The 19561-nt window shown below is 49.7% G+C and overlaps 1 protein-coding gene across 2 annotated transcripts in view; it reads right to left on the bottom strand.

Moving 5' to 3' along the window:
* Window positions 1–7398, bottom strand: part of TVP23A (trans-golgi network vesicle protein 23 homolog A) — a 32284-nt gene extending 24886 nt beyond the window's left edge. Inside the window, exons 1-2 of one of the 2 annotated variants that reach the window (XR_005719295.1) lie at window positions 6717–6788; window positions 6386–6465 (exon numbers count right to left, since the gene is read on the bottom strand). Coding sequence is in view for 1 of the 2 variants with exons in the window: in XM_040230345.1 (XP_040086279.1) it covers window positions 6386–6465; window positions 6717–6725 (89 nt within the window). In the remaining variant the exon portion in view is untranslated. Of the gene's footprint in view, window positions 1–6385; window positions 6466–6716 lie in introns of both variants that reach the window. The other variant, XM_040230345.1, reaches the window with a different exon arrangement.
* Window positions 7399–19561: the final 12163 nt, after the last annotated feature.

The following is a 19561-nucleotide window of genomic DNA, read 5'->3' on the forward strand; positions in this document are numbered from 1 at the left end:
TTGGACGGACATTTCTCCAAACATGATGTGCCAGTGGCAAACAGGCACACAAGAAGCAGCTCAACGTCACTAACCATTAGGGAAAGGCAGTCAAATCTATAATAAGACACCAGCTCACATCCATCAGGATGGATACTCTGGGAAAAAAAAAAAAAAAAAAAAACAGTTGCTGGGGAGGATGTAGAGAAACTGGAAACTTGTGCATTGCTGGTGGGATTGTAAAATGCTACAAGTGTTATGGAAAATAGTATGAAAGTTCCTCAAAAAATTAAAACCAGAATTACCATATGGCCCAACAAGCCCACTTCTGGGTATCTATCAAGAATTGAAAACAGGGTCTTAAAAAGATATCTGTACATCCATGTTCATTGCAGTAATATTTACAAGAGCTAAAACATGGAAGCAACCAAAGTGTCCACTGACAGATGAATGGATGAACAAAGTGTGGTCTGTACACTCAATGAAATATTCTTCAGCCTTTAAAAGGAAGGAAATTGACATATGATAGAACATGGTGAACACTGAGGACATTATGGTAAATGAAATAAGCCAGCACAAAAAGACATATTCTCTATGATTCTATTTACATGAAGTATCTAAAGTTGTTAAATTCAGGGACTTTCCTGGTGGTCCAATGGCTAAGATTCTGTGCTACCAACGCAGGGCGCCTGGGATGGATCCCTACTCAGTGAACTTGATCTCACATGACACAACTGAGGGTTCGCTTGCTGCAACTAAAGACTCTGCATGCCACAACTAAGACCCAGAGCAGCCAAATAAATAAATACTAAAAAAAAAAAAAAAAACTCCATGCTTCCACGGTAGAGGGTGTGGGTTCAATCCCTGGCAGGGGAGCTAAGATCTCTCACACTGAGAGGCATAGCCAAAAAGCAAAAAAATTAAGCTGTCAAATTCAGAAAGACAGAAAGAAGGGTTTGGGGGGAGGAGGGAATAGAGAGTTGGTATTGAAGGGGAAAGAGTCTCAGATTTGTAGATGAAAAACTCCGGGAGATTCGTTTTACGACAACATAAATATATTTAACAGTACTGAACATTCAAAAATGGTAAATTTTATGTTGTGGTTTTTTTTTCCACACTAAAAAAAGTAAAAAAGAAAAGAAAAAAAAAGCAGCCCACTGGGGAAAACCACACACAGCATCACTATTAATAACATTTCCTCTACCTGCCCAGGTGTGCTACAGAGTCATATCCTTCATTGATTCAGCAAGGTGCTCTCCCCAGCACACTGCACTTCACTGACCCGGAACCAGGGACAAGAAAGGAAGGGGCAAGTCTCTATCCCCAGGGCTTAGCCAGCACCTGTACACAGATGCTGGATAAACATGTACTGAACAAACTGTATATAGCAATCACGTGGGGAGGTCAGGTTGGTACAGGTACCCTTTTTTCACAGATGGGTCAATGGCGGCTTAACAAGGCAAGATGAACACCGTTCAGAATCACAAAGCCAGCAAGCAGTAAAGGCAGACACAGCCCTGAAATCCCAGACTCCTGCTACAGGACCCCTTCCATAATCTCACCTCCCTTCAAAGTCAACCTGGAATCCATTTCAACATGGAATTTACAAATAACAATTCTCACCTGATACTGCTGCTGCTGCTAAGTCGCTTCAGTTGTGTCCAACTCTATGCGACCCCATAGATGGCAGCCCAGCAGGCTCTGCCGTCCCTGGGATTCTCCAGGCAAGAAGACTGGAGCAGGTTGCCATTCCCTTCTCCAATGCATGAAAGTGAAAAGTGAAAGTGACGTCGATCAGTCGTGTCTGACTTGTCAAGACCCCATGGACTGCAGGGGGTCCTCTGTCCATGGGATTTTCCAGGCAAGAGCACTGGAGTGGGGTGCCATCACCTTCTCCCACCTGATACCAGAGAGCCTTAACTTGTTTGGATTATGGGCCCATTTGATAATATAATTAAAGTCTGAGTCATTTTCTTAAAGCAACACACTTGTGAAACTTAGATAATAGTTTCCAGAGGGTTCCTGGACCCAGCTTCAGGTTCCAGTTAAGAACCCCCTTCTCCATCCTGCTATCTGGGTGACTTCATTTATGCTCAGGATTTAGAGCTCTCTCTAAATATATATTTTTTTAGTTATAGTTGAGTTTTAGTCAATCCTAAAGGAAATCAGTCCTGAATATTCATTGGAAGGACTGATATTGAAGCTGAAGCTCCAATACTTTGGCCACATGATGCAAAGAACTAACTCATTGGAAAAGATCCTCATGCTGGAAAAGACTGAAGGCAGGAGAAGAAGGGGATGACAGAGGATGAGATGGTTGCATGGTATCACCAACTCAATGGACATGAGTTTGAGCAAGTCCAGAAGTTGGTGATGGACAGGGAAGCCTGGTATGCCTCAGTCCATAGGGTCGCAAAGAGTCGGACATGACTGAGTGACTGAACTGAACCGATAGTTGATTTACAATGTTGTGTTAGCTTCAAGTGTACATCAAAGTGAATCAGTTATACATATATCCACTCTTCTTTAGATTCTTTTCCCATTGCATTAAGCCATTACAGAGAATTCAGTAGAGTTCCCTGTGCTATAGCATAGGTCCTTATTTGTTATCTATTATATATATGAGTGAGTGAAAGTCACTCAGTTGTGTCTGACTCTTTGTGACTCCGTGGACTGTAGCCTGCCAGGCTCCTCTGTCCATGGAATCCTCAAGGCAAGCACACTGGAGTGGGTTGCTGTTTTCTTCTCCCAGGCATCTTCCCAACTCAGGGTTTGAACCCAGGTCTCCCACATTGCAGGCAGCTTCTTTACCATCTGAGCCACCGGTATTTATATTTATATATGTAGTACATATATGTCAATCCCAATTTTCCAATTTATTCCTACTCTCTTACCCCTGGTAACCATGTTTGTTTTCTACATCTGTTACTCTATTTCTGTTTTGTAGATACATTTGTTTGTACCTCCCCTTTTGTTAGATTCCACATATAAATGACATCATCTGTATATTCTTGAGCATCAGAATCAACTAGAGATGCTGTAGAGTGTCCAGGGCTGGACCAGAAACGTGCATTAGGCACCCCAGAGGATTATGGGATTGGAAGCTCTCAGGCACACACAGGTCCATGACCTGCTACCTCCCAGATAGCTGAACGCAGGCCATGTGACCTACCCCCTGCCCAATCAGATCCAGCCTCTCTGCCCTGCAGCCAATCAAACCTGGCCATTAGAGCATTCCACCACAAGCCAACAAAGACAACCCTGGACTCAACACCTTTCCTACATAAGTGCCCTTCCACCTGGGTCCCAAGGCCAGAAGGCTGGGCATCACCTTTGACTATCCCCATCTGCACTCACATCTTGATCACCACCAAGCCTGGCCGATTCTGCCTCCTCTGTGCCCCTCCACTTCCCTCCACCAGCCCTGCCAGCACCCTGGCCCAAGCTCCCAGCTTCTGTTTCGTGATTCCTTCTGCCCTTGAGCCTCTGCTCAAACTACTTTCCAGTAAACCAGTGTGAACTCCTTAAGCTCTTGCTCTCCCCTCTAAGCCTTTGTGTGTGCTCACTCCACGTCTCTTAGTTAACTCCTACCCATTCTTTGGTCTCAGCTTAGCTGTCACTTTCTCCCCTGGCCAGCATAAAGGCCCAAGCTTTTGCCAATCACAGCATTTTAATATATTTAAATGTATTTATTCTTATTTGGAGGATAACTGCTTTACAATACTGTGTTGGCTTCTGCCATACATCAACATGAATCAGCCACAAGTATACATATGTCCCCTCCCTCTTGGACCTCCCTCCCACTTCCCACTTCATCCCAGCCCTCGAGGTCGTCACAGAGCCCCAGTTTGAGTTCCTTGTGTCACACAGCAGATTTCCACGGGTTATCTAATTTTACATTTGATAAAGTATATGTGTCAATACTACTCTCTCAATTCATCCCACCCTCTCCTTCCTCCTCTGAAATCGCAGCATTTAAAACACTGAATCATAACAGCCATGGGCATGCCTATACCCTACACCCCGACACCAGTGGTTTCCAACCCAGGAAAGTTTGCCTCCCAGGGAACACTTAGCACTGTCTGCAGACCTCATTGGTGGGATGCTCCTGGCATGTGGTGAACGGAAGCCAGAGATGCTGCTAAATATCCTAAAGGCACAGGACATCCTCACCACCAAGAGGAACCTGGCCCCAAATGTCAGCAGTATCGAGGCTGACCATCCCTGCTCCAGACCAGACCACGCCATAGAGGTAGGGGGTGTGTCCAGTACACCACGTGTCCCCAGCCACCAGCCCAGACGTGGGCATACAGGAGGAGCTCAATGAAGACTGAGTCAGCTGTATTGAGGTCAATGAACCTAGAGTCTGTTATGCAGAGTGAAGTTAAGTCAGAAAGAGAAAGACAAATATCATATATGAACACATATATATGGAATCTAGAAAATGGTACTGATGAACCTATTTGCAGGGCAGAAATAGAGACATAAGCCGTAGAGAACGGACTTATGCACACAGTGGGGGAAGGAGAGGGTGGGACAAATTGAGAGAGTGCATTGACTTACATACACTACCATGTGTAAAACAGACAGCTAGAAAGAAACTACTATAGAACACAGGGAGCTCAGCCTAGTGCTCTGTGATGACCTAGAGGGCTGGGGCAAAAGGAGGGTGGTCCGAATGGGAGGGGATATATCCATTCTGGCAGCTGAGTCATGTAGCTGTACAACAAAAACTAGCACGATGTAAAGCAATTAAATTAAAAAACAACAACAACACTGAACACATAATGAGTTTAGATGATCTAGAAGATATCCCAGGATTCCAGTTCTCTCACAGTATCTTTCCTTAAAGACACCCATTGGTCACTACGGTAGGTTGAACAATCCCTCCATCCAGGGCCCTGAACCCTGGAAACTGTGAATGTCACCAAGTTGCTCTGGCAAAGGGGCCTCTGTGGGTGTGATCAAATTAAAGATCTTCAGGTGGGAAGCTTACCCTGCATTATCCAAGTGGGTCTGAAAATGCAACCACAAGTAAGCCAGTAAGAGGAAGGCAGAGGGAGACTGATACAGAGGAAAAAGCGATGTGAAATAAAAGTGAGGCTGGAAGGTGCTACAATGCCCGTCTTGAGAGCCAGAGGAAGGAGTCCTCAGCCAGCAAACCACTGGAAGCTAGAAAAGGCAAGAAACGGATTTTTCCCCTAGAACCTCCAGAGGGAGTGTGTCCTGTGGACACTTTAGCTTCAGCCCAGGGAAACTGATTTTGGACTTCAGAACTATGAAAGAATAAATCTCTGTTGTTTTAAGCCAGCACTACATCTGGCTGGGGGCTCCCAGGTGGCTCAGACAGTAAAGAATCTGGCTGTCAATGCAGGAGACGTGGGTTCAATTTCTGGGTCAGAAAGATCCCCTGGAGGAGGAAAAGGCAACCCACTGCAGTATTCTTGCCTAGGAAATCCTGTGGACAGAGGAGCCTGGTGGGCCAAGGTCCGTGGGGTCACAAAAGAGTCAGATACGACTGAGCCACTAAAACAACAACGATATCTTACTGGCTAGAGTTGAAAGAGGAACAAGAATAAAAATTCAAGCCCTTGTCCACCTCTCCAGCCTCCTGCCAACCCCTGTCTTCTCCCCCACTACCCACCAGACACAGTGGCTTTCCTTTGACCTTCCAAACACAACCCCGGGCCCTTAAACCTGCTTTTCCTTCTTCAAGGAAGGTTTTGGTCAGAGCCTCCCATGACTGGCTGCCTCTCATCACTCAGTTCAGTTCAGTTATTCAGTTGTATCCGACTCTTTGCAACCCCACGGACTGCAGCACGCCAGGCTTCCTTGTCCTTCACTATCTCCCAGAGTTTGCTCAACTCATGTCTATTGAGTCAGTGATGCCATCCAACCATCTCATCCTCTGCTGCCCCCTTCTCCTTTTGCCCTCAACCTTTCCCAGCATCAGGGTCCTTTCCAATGAGTGGGCTCTTTGCATCAAGCAGCCAAAGTATTTGAGCTTCAGCATCAATCCTTCCAATGAATGAATATTCAGGACTGATTTCCTTTAGGATTGACTGGTGTGATTTCCTTGCAGTTCAAGGGGCTCTCAAGAGTCTTCTCCAGCATCACAATTAAAAGCACAAGGCTGCTAGCCTCCCCAGTGATTTTCTCTTTCATCACCCTGTTTTCTTCCCAACTCTTCTCACACTACTTATCTTAACATCTTTATTCACCTGTTAGTCCCCTCCCCCCAAAACCACAGACTAGGAGGGCAGGACCTTGTCTGATCTGTCCTGGGCGTGTTGGGAGCCCGACGTCTGGCACACACCAGGTACTCAGTACATCCTGAATGAATGAACCTGAATGAATAAATCTGCAGCACTGAGTGTGCCTGCCCAGCTACCGGGTCAGAACGCACCTGATCTTGGCTTTCCGAAACGCCAGCTCCTCCTCGTTGCCAAAGTCCAAGGACACATCCTCAGTATCATCCACCAGGGCCTGGGGACATCAATGGCGAGTCACAGGCCCTTCCCAGCGGTGCACAGGCCCTCTGGCCACGACCTTCACTGCGGGCGGGGCCCCTACCCTTCTTCACCCTCCCGCCCACTTGGGGTCCAGCGCAGGCCCAAGCCCCGGCTCCCGCATCCCTCCCTCTCCTCCTTCTCTCCCTCCAGCTTCTCCTAGCCCTCCGGAAGGCTCCCAGCATCCTTGCCACCACCCTCCCATCTCCGGCATCCCCGCGGCCCTACCTGCTTCATCCTTCCCAGAGCCCACCTGGAGGCCACAACCCAGCCTCCGGGTGCACCTCTCGCTGCGGAAGGGCTGGGACGCCTGAAGAGCAGCGGCGGTGGGCGCGGGGGCGGGGTGGGTGGGTGGGTGGGGTGGGGTAGGGGGTCGGAGCCCGAGCCCCGGCTGCAGCCTCCTCACTGTCTCCGTGGGGGCGGGGCGCGAGGGCCCCAGAGCGCAGTCGCCGGCGGGGGAGGTGGGCTCGACTGCCCGGGCGGGGGCGGGGCTTGGGAGGGTCCCTCTGCCCGGGCTCTCTGGGAACACCGTCTAGGAGAGAGAGCTGATGCCCAATGCAAGGATGGAGGGTGAAGACCGAGCGGCGGCAGGGAGGGGACGTTTCGGGCTCAGAGGCGGACTGGGGAACCCAGATCGGTGATCCTGGAGGAGTAGAGCGAGTGGATCAGTGAACCAGGTGGATGTTCGATAGATGTCGACCGAGGGAGGAAGCGAGTGCAAGAATGAATGTCAGTGCTGGGCAGCCTCTCTCAAGGCTGGAGAAGGCCGGTGTTTCCCCAAACACTCGACCCCCCCCCCAAATTCCCTAGGGCCTTAATTAAAAACAATTTCCCAGGCCAACCGGGGAGATTCACAAGGCCTGGAGTGGAGTTCCGGATTCTGCCTTTTAACAGGTGAATCTGCTGCAGCTGTGGCGTGGGTCCCACGGCCGCCCACCGGGACGTTGCCTTCATCCTGGTGCCAGACACACACTGTGGACAAAGTAACTATTATTAGCAGTAATAGTAGTGTTTCTGCTTCCCTGGTGGCTCAGAAGTAAAGAATCTGCCTGCCAATGCAGACAATGCAGGTTCAATCCCTGGTCCAGGAAGGTCACCTGGAGAAGGAAATGACAACCCACTGGAGCATTGTTGCCCCAAAAATCCCATGGACAGAGGAGCCTGGCTGGCTACAGTCCATGGGGTCCCATAGAGTCAGACACGATTTAGCGACTGAACAATAACAACAACAAATGGATATAAAAGCCTTCCCAGTTATCTCCCACAAAGGAAGGCTTTGTCACCAGATAGTTTTTCCTGGCCTGGGACAGGGTCACTTCCCTCTGCTTTCTGCCCTTGCCCCCTCCTGGCCACCTACATAGGAGCAGAGGTCAAAGAATCTCGATGCCAAGGCCCCTCGTCCTGCCTTTTGCCCTCCCGCCATGGGCAGTAGGGACCTGTCTTCCATCCCTGGTGACTCAGAAAAGCGCTGGTGGTTTCCAAGGTCCCAACACAATTCACTCCCTGCTGATCCCCACAGGGGTGAGTGGCTGCCAGGAGGGAGGGGTAGGGAGCAGAGGTGCCAGAAGGTACCTAAGCTCTGAGCCTTGGGCAGGCATTACCTAAACTGATCCCACGAAGGGTCTGCCAGGTGTGTGTGGAGGGAGGGTACTTTCTCCCGGAATGTACCCTCTTGGGAGTCAGGGGGTCTGGGAGCCTGCATTGATAACAGCACCCCCGTGATGCTAATGTTGCAGGCCTCTGGACCACCCTTTGAATTGTAAAGATCTCAACCACCAGAGAGCTTCCTTGGTGGCTCAGCAGTAAAGAATCCCTGCAATGCAGGAGATGCTGGTTTGATCCCTGGATCAGGAAGATCCCGGAGAAGGATATGACAACCCATTCCAGTATTCTTGCCTGGGAAATCCCATGGACAGAGGAGCCTGGCGGGCTATATAGTCCATGGAGTCCCAAGAGTTGGACATGACTTAGCAACCAAACCACCACCAAAGCCTGGCTTTCTAGAAAAGCCTGTTGGATCTTCCAGCCCAAAGCCTGCTCCAGGCAAAGGAGAGTGTCACTGCAACTGCCTGGGAGGAATAACGGGGCGAGGGTGGGAGGGTGGAGGGGAGACAAAGGGCCACAGCAGAGGGCAGGTGAGGGTGAGAAGCCGTTACAGAACATTTAGGGGCTTTTCCTCTGATTCAGAGAATCACCAGCTGTTGGTGTCTGTTAAGTTGGGGCTCAGAGAGTCCTCAAGGGGGTGAGGAGGTAGGAAAGCCCCCTTGGAAGCCCCATTTGGGGTCAAACTGTCATTCTCAGTCCTCAGGTTGGGGGTACCTGGAGAAGAGTCTCAGCCCCCACCACGTGGAAGCCACGTGCTCCTGAGCTGTCCTCAGGGGGCCGCCGGCTGAGAGTGCAGAAGTGGGGGCCAGAACTAGGGGCTCTGGGGAAGGCGCCCTCCCTCTCTTCCTCCCACACCTGGATGATCCTCTGCAGAGTCAGCCTGTGGAGTTTCAGAGTGGGCAGAGAGCCCGAGGATTCTGCAGGAAATTCATCATTGGCTTTGAAACCAGCTGCAGTGGTTTAACCAGGGTCTGCATGCTCAATCATGTCTGACTCTTTGTGACCCCATGGACTGTAGCCAGCCAGGCTCCTCTGTCCATAGGATTCTCCAGGCAAAAAACTGGAGTGGGTTGCCATTTCCCTCTCCAGGAGATCTTCCTGACCCAGGAATCAAACCCATGTTTCCTGCATTGCAGGTGGAGTAACCTGGGGCTGCAGGTTAAATGCAGATTCCAGGGCCCCTGAAGCTCCAGGGCCAGTCCCGGGAATCTGCTTTTAATAAGAACAGTAGGGAATCCTTGGGTTCAGAGACTTCTAGGAAACACTGACCGTCTCCCCTCACACCAGCATCACTGAATATGACTATTGAATCCTGCCTCGAGTCACCTCTGCTGGTCTTGGCCCAGGAGAGGCTTGGGGAACAGAGCTTTGAGAAACAGCCCCCAGCTCTGGTCCCTGCAGTGTGGCTTCCAGCACTGAAGCCAGAACAACTGAAGGGAAGGGGCTCCAGGCTCAGGCAGGCACTGGCCTCTGGATGGTCCTTGGAGGTGGACCTATAGAGTCAGGCAACCCAGCTGGGAATGTGGTTTCACCACTCCCTGGCTGGGTGGCCTGGGGCAGGAGGCTTCAATTCTCTGGCCTCAGTCTCCACATCTGTAAAATGGGACCACACTTCCCCTCACCTGGCTGGGATGATGCAAGGACTAGAGAAAACACATGTTGAGTGCTTTGCTCAGGGTAGGGATTCAGGAAGTAGTGGCCCTGGTAACACTGCCTGTGGTCATCAGGAGAGGAACTTGGGGCCCAAGGAACCCCTGTGGGCTGGATAGCTATATGTGCAGCTTTTGGTCCCCCCATTAAGGTGGATATCCCTCAGCAGAAGGAATGACTCTGGCCTAAGGCTCAGGCCCTATGTGTGCTGCCCAGCCCACAGGGCTTCCATTCCCCATCTGTGTGTGCCTGGGACAAATTGCAGCCAGAACAGGGTACCTTGCATGGCCCTCTGCCTGAGACAGGACCCCACAGGCCTGGACCAGAAAGCAAAGCCTTGGGTTGGATTGATACAGCCAAACGTGGGAGTCCAGAGCCTGGCTGGGAGAGGTCAGCCTGAGTGGACCATGCTGAGCTCTGAGCCACACAGACTTTCTGCTCTTTATTCTGCAGGAGAAAGGTGGGTGGCACAGAGGGTTAAGAAGTGAGTGTGGGGAGGGTGTGTGTGATCAGGCCTGGGGCTGGCAAAGGTGCTGAACTGCCCTCATCCCTTCTCAGGCAGGGGGAGCGGCAGCCCCCAGGCCTGCCATTCCTGGGCCAGCAGCCCCTTCTCACCCTCTCGGCCTGGCATCCCCACTGGTTCCTGAGATCTGCCCCCCTGGCACTTGGCAGAGGTCCTGCTTTCCCCCATGTCAGGTTACAAGATCTAGCAAGTAAGAGTCAGGGGCCTGCAAGAGAACACAGAGAAACTCTGTCTCACATAAATCATATCAATGTTTTCTTAGGTCAGTCTCCCAAAGCAATATAAATAAAAGCAAAAATAAATTTCTAATCAAACTCATAAGCTTTTGCACTGCAAAAGAAACTGAAAACAAACAGAAGAAACAAGCTCCAGAATGGGAGAAAATATTTGCAAACGATGCAACTGATAGGGGTTTAGTTTCCAAGATAAAGAAGCAGCTCATACAGCTCAAAATAAAAATAAACAAACAGCCCAATCAAAAAATGGGCAGAAGACCTAAATAGATATTTCTCCAGAGAAGACATACAGATGGCCAACAGGTGCATGGAAAGATGTTCAATATCACTAATTACTAGAGAAATGCAAATCAAAACTACAACAAGGCATCACCTCACACCAGTCAGAATGGCCACCACCAAAACATCTACAAATAATAAGTGCTGGAGAGGGTGTGCAGAAAAGGGAACCCTCCTACACTGTTGATGGGAATATAAATTGGTGCAGCCACTGTGGAGAACAGTATGGAAGTTCCTTAACAAACTGAATATAGAGTTTCCATATGATCCAGCGATCCCACTCCTGGGCATACATATCTGGAGGAAATTCCCATTTAAAAAGATACACGCACCTCAATGTTCATAGCAGCACTATTTACAATAGCCAAGACATGGAAGCAACTTACGTGTCCATTGACAGATGAATGAATAAAGAAGATGTGATATATATACTACTCAATCATAAAAACAAATGAAATAATGCATTCTATACCAATGTGGGTGAACCTAGAGATTACCATACTAAGGGAAGTAAGCAAGACAAATATCACATGTTATCACTTATGAGTGGAATCTAAAAAAGAAAAACCAGTACCCATGACCTTGTTGACAAGACAGAAACAGAATCACTTTGCTGTATACCTGAAACTAACATAATATTGTAAATCAGCTATGTTTCAGTAAAAATAAATAAATAAGAGTCCTGGTGAAATTGAACTTGAGGTAAATAACTTTTTAGTGTAAGTATGTCCCATGCAATTTGGGGGATGTACTTACACTAAAAAAATTATCAATTTTCTCAACTTCGAATTTACCTGGTGTCCTCTATTGCCTCTGGCACCCCGTAGCTCCAGGTCAGAGTGCATCCAGGCCCATGAAGCCGGGGTCTCCCACCCGGGGCTGCCCAGCTGCCCCTGGGCCTCTGACCTTTCTGCTTCCCCGCAGAAGCTAGGCCCACTTCACAGGCCTCCTCGCACCTGACCTGGGCCCTGTCCTTCTCCAGACACAGCCGGTGCCCGGGAAGGCAGGGCAGAGGGCTGAGGGAGGAGGTGGGCCCCTCCTGTGGGCTTCTCTCAGGATCTCCGTCCACCTTGCCGGGGCGAGAGGGGTGGTGCCTGGGGTGAGCCCTGGATTTCTGTCCATATGGGCCCCAGCTGTGCCTGGGCCTCTGACTCCCCATCTGTGAAATGGGCAGAGATCCATCGCCCTGCACACTCCTGGGTCCTTCACTTGCTCAGCCCTCACCTGCTCTGTGCTTGATACACGGGTCTGGACACAGGGCCATTGCACTTGGCAAGACACATAAGCTGCTTGCCCTCTCGGGCCAACACTCCAGTTGTAGATGGATGGTGTGCTCTTTAGTCTCTAAGTCGTGTCTGACTCTGCGACCCCGTGGACTGCAGCCCGCCAGGCTTCTCTGTCCATGGGGTTTCCCAGGCAAGAACAATGGAGTGGGTTGCCATGCCCTCCTCCAGGGCATCTTCCCTACCCAGGGATCGAACCCTTGTCTCCTGCATTGCCAGGCGGATTCTTTACCACTGAGCCACCGGGGAAAACTGTAGATGGATAAAAATAATCAAATTAAAAGAAAAAAAAAGAAGTCACAAAAGTTGTCTGAAAAGTTCACTCAATGCCCCAAACAAATGTCCCTGTCCAACCTGGGAAGGCACTATGGAGCTGTTGAAATGGGGTAAGACCGGATGGAGATGTTCTGTCAGCATCAGATACACACCGGGGTTTGAAGGATTAGTAGAAAAAAAGGATGTAACATATCTTCTCATAATTTTTAAACTTCTTCCATACTGAAATAATTGTGTATTGGGTTAAAGTGCAATTGAAATCAACTTGCCCTGATTTTACTTTTTCAGATGTGGCTAGGAGCACATTTCCTATGACGCATGTGGCTCGCATTACCTTTCTATTCTAGAGAGTGATCGTCTGGGAATTCAAAAGGAGGACAGGGAAGTCACTCTGAACTGAGCCTCAGCATTGAAAAGAATTTTTATGCCCAGGTTGAAACAAATATAAACAGCATAATAAACACTTGTGTACTTGTCCTTGTTCAAAATTCTCAAAACAGCTCTTCCTTTTGTATTGATCCATTCCCTATTTCCTTCTTCTGTATGATTTTTTCTTTTCTTGGTTGTGCTGGGTGTTTGTTTCAGCGTGAAGTCAGGCTTAGTTGCCCTGCAGCTTGCGGGATCTTAGTTCCGTGACCAGGAATTGAACCCATGTCCGCTACATTGGAAGGCAGATTCTTTATCACCAGACCAGCAGAGAAAGTCCCCTTCTTCTGTATGATTTTGAAGCAAACCCCAGAATCTTATCACTTTCACTTTGATACATAGCTCTGAAAATGGACTCTTGGAAAAACAAAATCCCGCTCCTAAGTACAGCCCCAAGAGAACTGAAAACATGTTTATAAAGTACCTTGTACAGGAATGTTCAGACAGGCATTATTCTTAGTAGCCCAAGCATAGAAACAGCCCAAATGTCTGTCAGTTGATGAGGATTAAACAAAACTCATGCTATCCATATGATGAATAATCTTTTGCAATAAAAAGGAATGAAGTGAAGACTACCCTGGTGGTCCAGTGGTTAAGAATCTGCCTTCCAATGCAGGGGATGTGGTTTGATCCCTGGTCAGGGAACTAAGATCCCACATGCTGTGGGGCAACTAAACCCCAGCACCGCAACTAGAGAAACCTACATGCGCTGCAAAAAACACAAAACGGAGTGAAGCACCTATACCTGCTACAGCCTCAGTGAAATTTGCAAACATGATGTTCAGTGAAAGAGGCTGGATGCACATGTTACCTGATTCTATTTATATGAAATGTCCAGAATTGGCGAATCCAGAGAGACAGAAAGCAGGTTAGTGTTTGCCAAAGGCTAGAGGATGACTTTTCATACTGTTCATGGAGTTCTCAGGGCAAAAATCCTGGAGTGGTTTGCCATTGCCTCCTCCAGTGGGCCACATTTTATCAGAACTCTCTACTATAACCTGTTTGTCTCGGGTGGCCTTGATGTCATGGCTCATAGCTTCATTGAGGTAAGGGACATTGCCGGGAGAAATAGCAACAGCCTCAGATATGCAGATGATACCACTCTAATGGCAGAAAGTGAAGAGGAACTAAAGAGCTTCTTGATGAGGGTGAAAGAGGAGAGTGAAAAAGCTGGCTTAAAATTCAACATTCAAAAAACTGGAATCATGGCATCCAGTCCCATCACTTCATGACAGATAGAAGGGGAAAAGTGGAAGCAGTGACAGATTTTATTTCCTGGGGCTCCAGAATCACTGCTGACAGTAACTATAGACATGAAATTAAAAGGCACTTGCTCCTTGGAAGGAAAGCTATGATAAACCTAGACAGCATATTAAAAAGCAGAGACATCATCACTTTGCAGACTAAAGTCCAAAGCTATGGCTTTTCCAGTAGTCATCTATGGATGTGAGAGTTGGACTGTAAAGAAGGCTGAGTGCTGAAGAATTGATGCTTTAAGAATGTGATGCTGGAGAAGACTCTTGAGAGTCCCTTGGACAGCAAGGAGATCAAACCAGTCAATCCTAAAGGAAATCAACCCTGAATATTCATTGGAAGGACTGATGCTGAAGCTGAAGCTCCAATACTTTGGCCATCTGATGAGTAGAGCTGAGTCATTGGAAAAGACCCTGATGCTGGGAAAGATTGAAGGCAGGAGGAGAAGGGGACGACAGAGGATGAGATGGTTAGATGGCATCACTGACTCAATGGACATGAATCTGAGCAAACTCCAGGAGATGGTGAAGCACAAGGAAGCCTTGTGTGCTATAGTCCATGGGGCCACAATGAGTCGGACATGACTGAGTAATTTAACAACAAGGGGATGACTGCTGGTTACTACAAAGTCTCTTTTGTGGGTGATGAAAACGTTCCTGAATTAGAGAGTGGTGATGATATCCTAAAACTCACTGCATGTTACACTTTAAAAGGATGAATTGTACGGTATTCAAATTTTATGTCCATTTTAAAAACCTTCCGTATCATCATGCCTAACACGATGAATAATAATCTTTTGTGTTAGAGATCTTATCCAAAATCCTGTCAGGGTTCATTTCCTGATTGTTTCTTAAATATTTTTATTTCCCATAGTTTTTTCCAGTCCCATCTCAAGCAGGGCCACGCCATGCAGGTGAGTAATGCACAGATGGTTGTTAGTTAGTCACTAAATCATGTCCGACTCTGCGACCCCATGGACTGTAGCCCTCCAGGCTCCTCTGTCCATGGGGTTTTCCACACAAGAATACTGGAGTGGCAGAGAAGGCAATGGCACCCCACTCCAGGACTCTTGCCTGGAAAATCCCATGGACGGAGGAGCCTGGTAGGCTGCAGTCCATGGGGTTACTAAGAGTCGGACATGACTAAACGACTTCACTTTCACTTTTCACTTCCATGCATTGGAGAAGGAAATGGCAACCCACTCCAGTGTTCTTGCCTGGAGAGTCCCAGGGATGGGGGAGCCTGGTGGACTGCCGTCTACAGGGTTGCACAGAGTCAGACACGACTGAAGCGACTTAGCAGCAGCATCCTAGAGTGGGTTGCCCTTTCCTCCTCCAGGGGATCTTCCTGACCCAGGAATTGAACCTGCCTCCCCTGCTTGGCAGGAGGATTCTCTACCACGGAGCCACCAGGGAAGTCCTTTACACAGATAGATCTCTAAACCAGAAGGTTCCTCTCCTCTCTCCTCTTGTACAATGTGTTTGTGAAGGACCCAGACCCTTGGTCTTTTGCATCTTCTCATGGTCTGTGTCCTGTGGCTTTCCAGGGGGTAGGGGACCCCACATTCTCAGACTGCTGTGTAGGGCATTGCACCCCACCAGCTCTCCCCCAGTGGCAGCTGACTTGCCAAAGAAATACCACTGCAAGGTAGGGGCTGGCACAGTGCTGTGTGTTCAGTCAGAACATACGGAGTGTGTGGTTTGGTCATGTTCGACAGCTTTGCAACCCGTGGACTGTAGCCCACCAGACTACTTTGTTCATGGAATTCTCTAGGCAAGAATGCTGGAATGGGTTGCCATACCCTTTTCCAGAGGATCTTCCCCACCCAGGGATTGAACCCCAGTCTCCTGCACTGGCAGGCAGATTCTTTACCATCTGAGCCACCAGGCAAGCCTGTGACAGAACCTGGGTGCCGGGTAAACAGCAAGGACTAGGCCTTATCTACAGACTGTTACAGGAGTCTCGTCAGAGTCCCCAGCAAACAGGATTTCTCCCAGGCCCTCTTATCTTTCCACTTTGCACAGATTTCACAGGGCCCTCCACCCCTTCCATTTCTGCTGCCAGAGCTGTACCCTGTCCTGTACAAAGATGGGAGCAGGAAACTTGGGTCTCCATCCTCAGGTAAGTGGTTCCCACCTTCCCCCTCCCATTAGGTGGACCCCAAACTCCCACCCTAGTTCATACGGCTTAGCAGGGCAGGACAAGCTCCCCTCTTTCAGCTCAGAGGCTCACTCTGCGTCTGCATGCTGGCCAGATTCCACCAGTCATTACAACATACCCACGTGGGTCTTTCCTTCCTCAGGGCCTTTGCACAGGCTGTTTTGTTTTGTTTTTCTGCATTAGTGCTCCCTCGTGCACACACTGATTTATCACGGTGCTGATGACAAGGAGGCTCCAAGCCTCCCTTCCAGACCCCCAGCCTAATGACCCAGCTACCATTTCTACACCTTTGCTGTCTCTGTTTTGAGTTCTTGAGGGACTTTTCACGTGCCCCCTAACTTGTCCCTCTTGCTTGTTGTGTTTGGTCATTCGTATTCTCTTGGAACTAGAATCTCAGCGCTGGGAGGGAAGGACTCTGTGTCTAGACTCACACCCAGAGGAAGTGGAGGAGCAGGTGAGTGAAGGCTCTGGGAGTGTGTAGGACAGCGATTCTCTCCTTACCCATCTCACAGATGGGGAAATAGAGACCCAGACACAGCTGAGGTCCATCTGAATAGAAATCGAGGACTCCACTCTGTGTTCCATCTGCTGTCAGGAAGGTGTGTGGGTGCCCCATGGGCAGCCCATGGGAGGAGCCCACTCCCCTCCTCGGCTCTCGGCCCTGCCTTCCTGGGCACCTGCCATGGCTGGAGAGGGACAGGGCCCGGGTCAGGGGGGAGGAGGTCTGTGAAGTGGGCGCAGCTTCTGTGGGGTAGCAGGAAGGTGAGAGGCACGGGAACAGGTGGGCAGCTTCAGGGGCCTGGAGTCATAGGGTTCCCAGATGCAATAGAGGACACCAGGTAAACCTGAAGTTGAGATAAACAACCAGTAATTTTCTAGTATAGATATGTCTCGAATGGGCTTCCCTTGTGGCTCAGACAGTCAAGTATCTGCCCGAAATGTGGGAGACCCATGTTTAACCCCTGGGTCAGGAAGAGCCCCTGGAGAAGAGAACAGCTACTCACTCCAGTCTTCTTGCCCGGAGAATCCCATGGACAGAGGAGCCTGGCAGGCTACAGTCCATGGGGTCGCAGAGCTGGACAGGACTGAGCGACTAACACGGTCACTCTCATGTCCCAAATGTCGCATGGGACATACTTATCCTAAAAAGTTGCTTACCTCCAGTTCAATTCCACCAGGCTCCCTTATTCTTACTTGTTAGATCTGGTGCCCCAGTTTGGGAGGGGGGTACAGGGGCACTGTCAGGCGCCAGGTAGGCCGATCCAGCAGGAGTGCCAGGCTGAGTGTGAGATGGGGCTGCTAGCCTGGGAAAGACAGGCATGGGGCTGCTGCTTCCTGCCCCTGCTCCCGCCTGATGGGGAGTGGGGGCAGCTCAGGGCCTCTTCCAGCTCCGGGTCTGATCAAACACCCTCTACTCGCTGCTTAACCCTCTGTACCAGCCACCCTTGACCCACAAGATAAAGAGCAGAAAGCCTGCAAGGCTTAGGACCTGGCGAGGTCTGCGAGTTACTTACCTGCTGTGCGACTGTTTAGCCAATGGTAGTGTCCTAATGACTCGGGCCCCTGCCTGGTGGGGAGCTATGAGAACTAAAGAGCTGGATGCTTTCATTCCTTCCTGCAGCTGGGTCACTGCGTGTCCTTTCACATGAGCGCTGCTGGCTGCTTAACCACGCGGAGGCCTTCTTCTCTCAAATCCAGTGATGCTGCCTCCTTGTGCCAGAAGCTTGCTCTTTGCTCTGGTCTCTGCTGTCACCTGGAATGAGGGGGAGGCCTTCACTAGGGCAGCAGGCCACTCCCCGGAGAGGGGAAATTCCAAAGCAGGGGACATAAGAGACAGGCAAGCTTTGATGTGTCCGGCCTGGCCTCCCAAGCCATCTGACATCTCTCCAGGCTGTGGAGGAGTCGGCAAACAGGCCAGAGAAGGGCTCTTATCACTCAAGGGCTGGGCCAAGGGCAGAAATGTCAAGTTTATGGCAGGGCTGTTTCAGGGAGAGCAGGTGGTGGTTGGTACTCATCTTGAGCTCTGGCCTCCTGTTGGAGTGCTGGGAGCTTGGCGGGTCCCTCCCACAGGTGCAGTGCTGGGAAGATCACAGTGCTGGTCTCTCCCAGCAGCTGGAAGTCCAGTTTGTGTCCTGCCTGCATTAGAGAAGATGCCGCAAGCGGACTCTGCCTGGTGGGCCCTACTGATCTTTTCTGCCTCACCCTCCTCCACCCATCATGTTCTGGGAACTCTGGGCCAGAGTCTAAGATTTCCAGAAGCGCCAATCCCCTTCCTGCCTCAGGGCCTTTGCACCTGCTGTTTCCCCTTCCAGGAGTGCCCTATCTCCCCAGATTTTCTTAGGACTGACAATATGAGGTCTCTCTCCAAGAAGACTTCACTGATTCCCAGCCCATGTTCCACCCAATTGCTCAATCCCTTTCCAGGGTCTGGAATCTAGACATGTTCTGTCCTCTGTCTAGCACTTTCCATGATGTCTAATTATCTTGGTTTTTTATTAGTTAGGCAATCTTTCTCCTCCCCTGTCCACCACTCGAATATTATCTCTATAAGAACAGGTGACCTTGAGTTGGTGGTCCAGGGGTTAAGACTTCACCTTCCAATGCAGGGGGTGCAGGTTCAGTTCCTGGTCAGGAAGCTAAGATCCCACATGCCTCATGGTGAAAAAAATCAAAACATAAAAGAGAAGCAATATTGTAAGAAATTCAATGAAGACCTTAAAAATGGTCCACATTTAAAAAAAAAAAAAAAAAAGCTTAAAAAATAAAAACAGATGCCCCTTCTGTCCACTGAGGACAGTGTCACGCACACTGTGGGCGTTGGAACAGAGTCTGGTGAGTAAACGATGAAGAGTTGAGAGACTCTGGGGAATGTGCCAGCCCACTGTGCAGAGATACTTCGGGTCAGGGCAAACAGAAGCCTGGATTCCACTTCCCGCTGGGTGGGTGTGATCTGAATCCAAGTTTTTTCCCAGAAACGCACGCATCACGGACACAGATTGGAATGGGATGGGCAGTGGGGCCACGTAGCCCAAGGTTTAGTTCAGAAGCACGGGTCTCCTGGAGGAGAAGCCCATGTGCCGCCTGGCTGCCAGCCCTGGCAGGTCAGAGAGCCAGCAGGCAGAAAGCCACCACTTACGGGAAATGCTCTGATGAGAAGAAAAGGGCTGAGAGTTGTTTGGACCCAGCGCTGGCTCCGGTCCAGATGGGATCAGGAAGCCTGCACCGCCGCATCAACCCGGCTCAGTTCCTCCTGGGAGCGGCTGTCGGCTGAGAGAGTGCCTTAAGAAAAAGCCAAGGGGCCCCACGCCTCCATTCTTGCCTCCCCGCTTGCAAAAGAACAACAAAAAGCAGTTTGTAAGATATTTGAATGAGTCCTGAGAG

This window comes from Oryx dammah, unplaced genomic scaffold, assembly GCF_014754425.2.
Source record: "Oryx dammah isolate SB20612 unplaced genomic scaffold, SCBI_Odam_1.1 HiC_scaffold_2, whole genome shotgun sequence".
NCBI lineage: Eukaryota > Metazoa > Chordata > Mammalia > Artiodactyla > Bovidae > Oryx > Oryx dammah.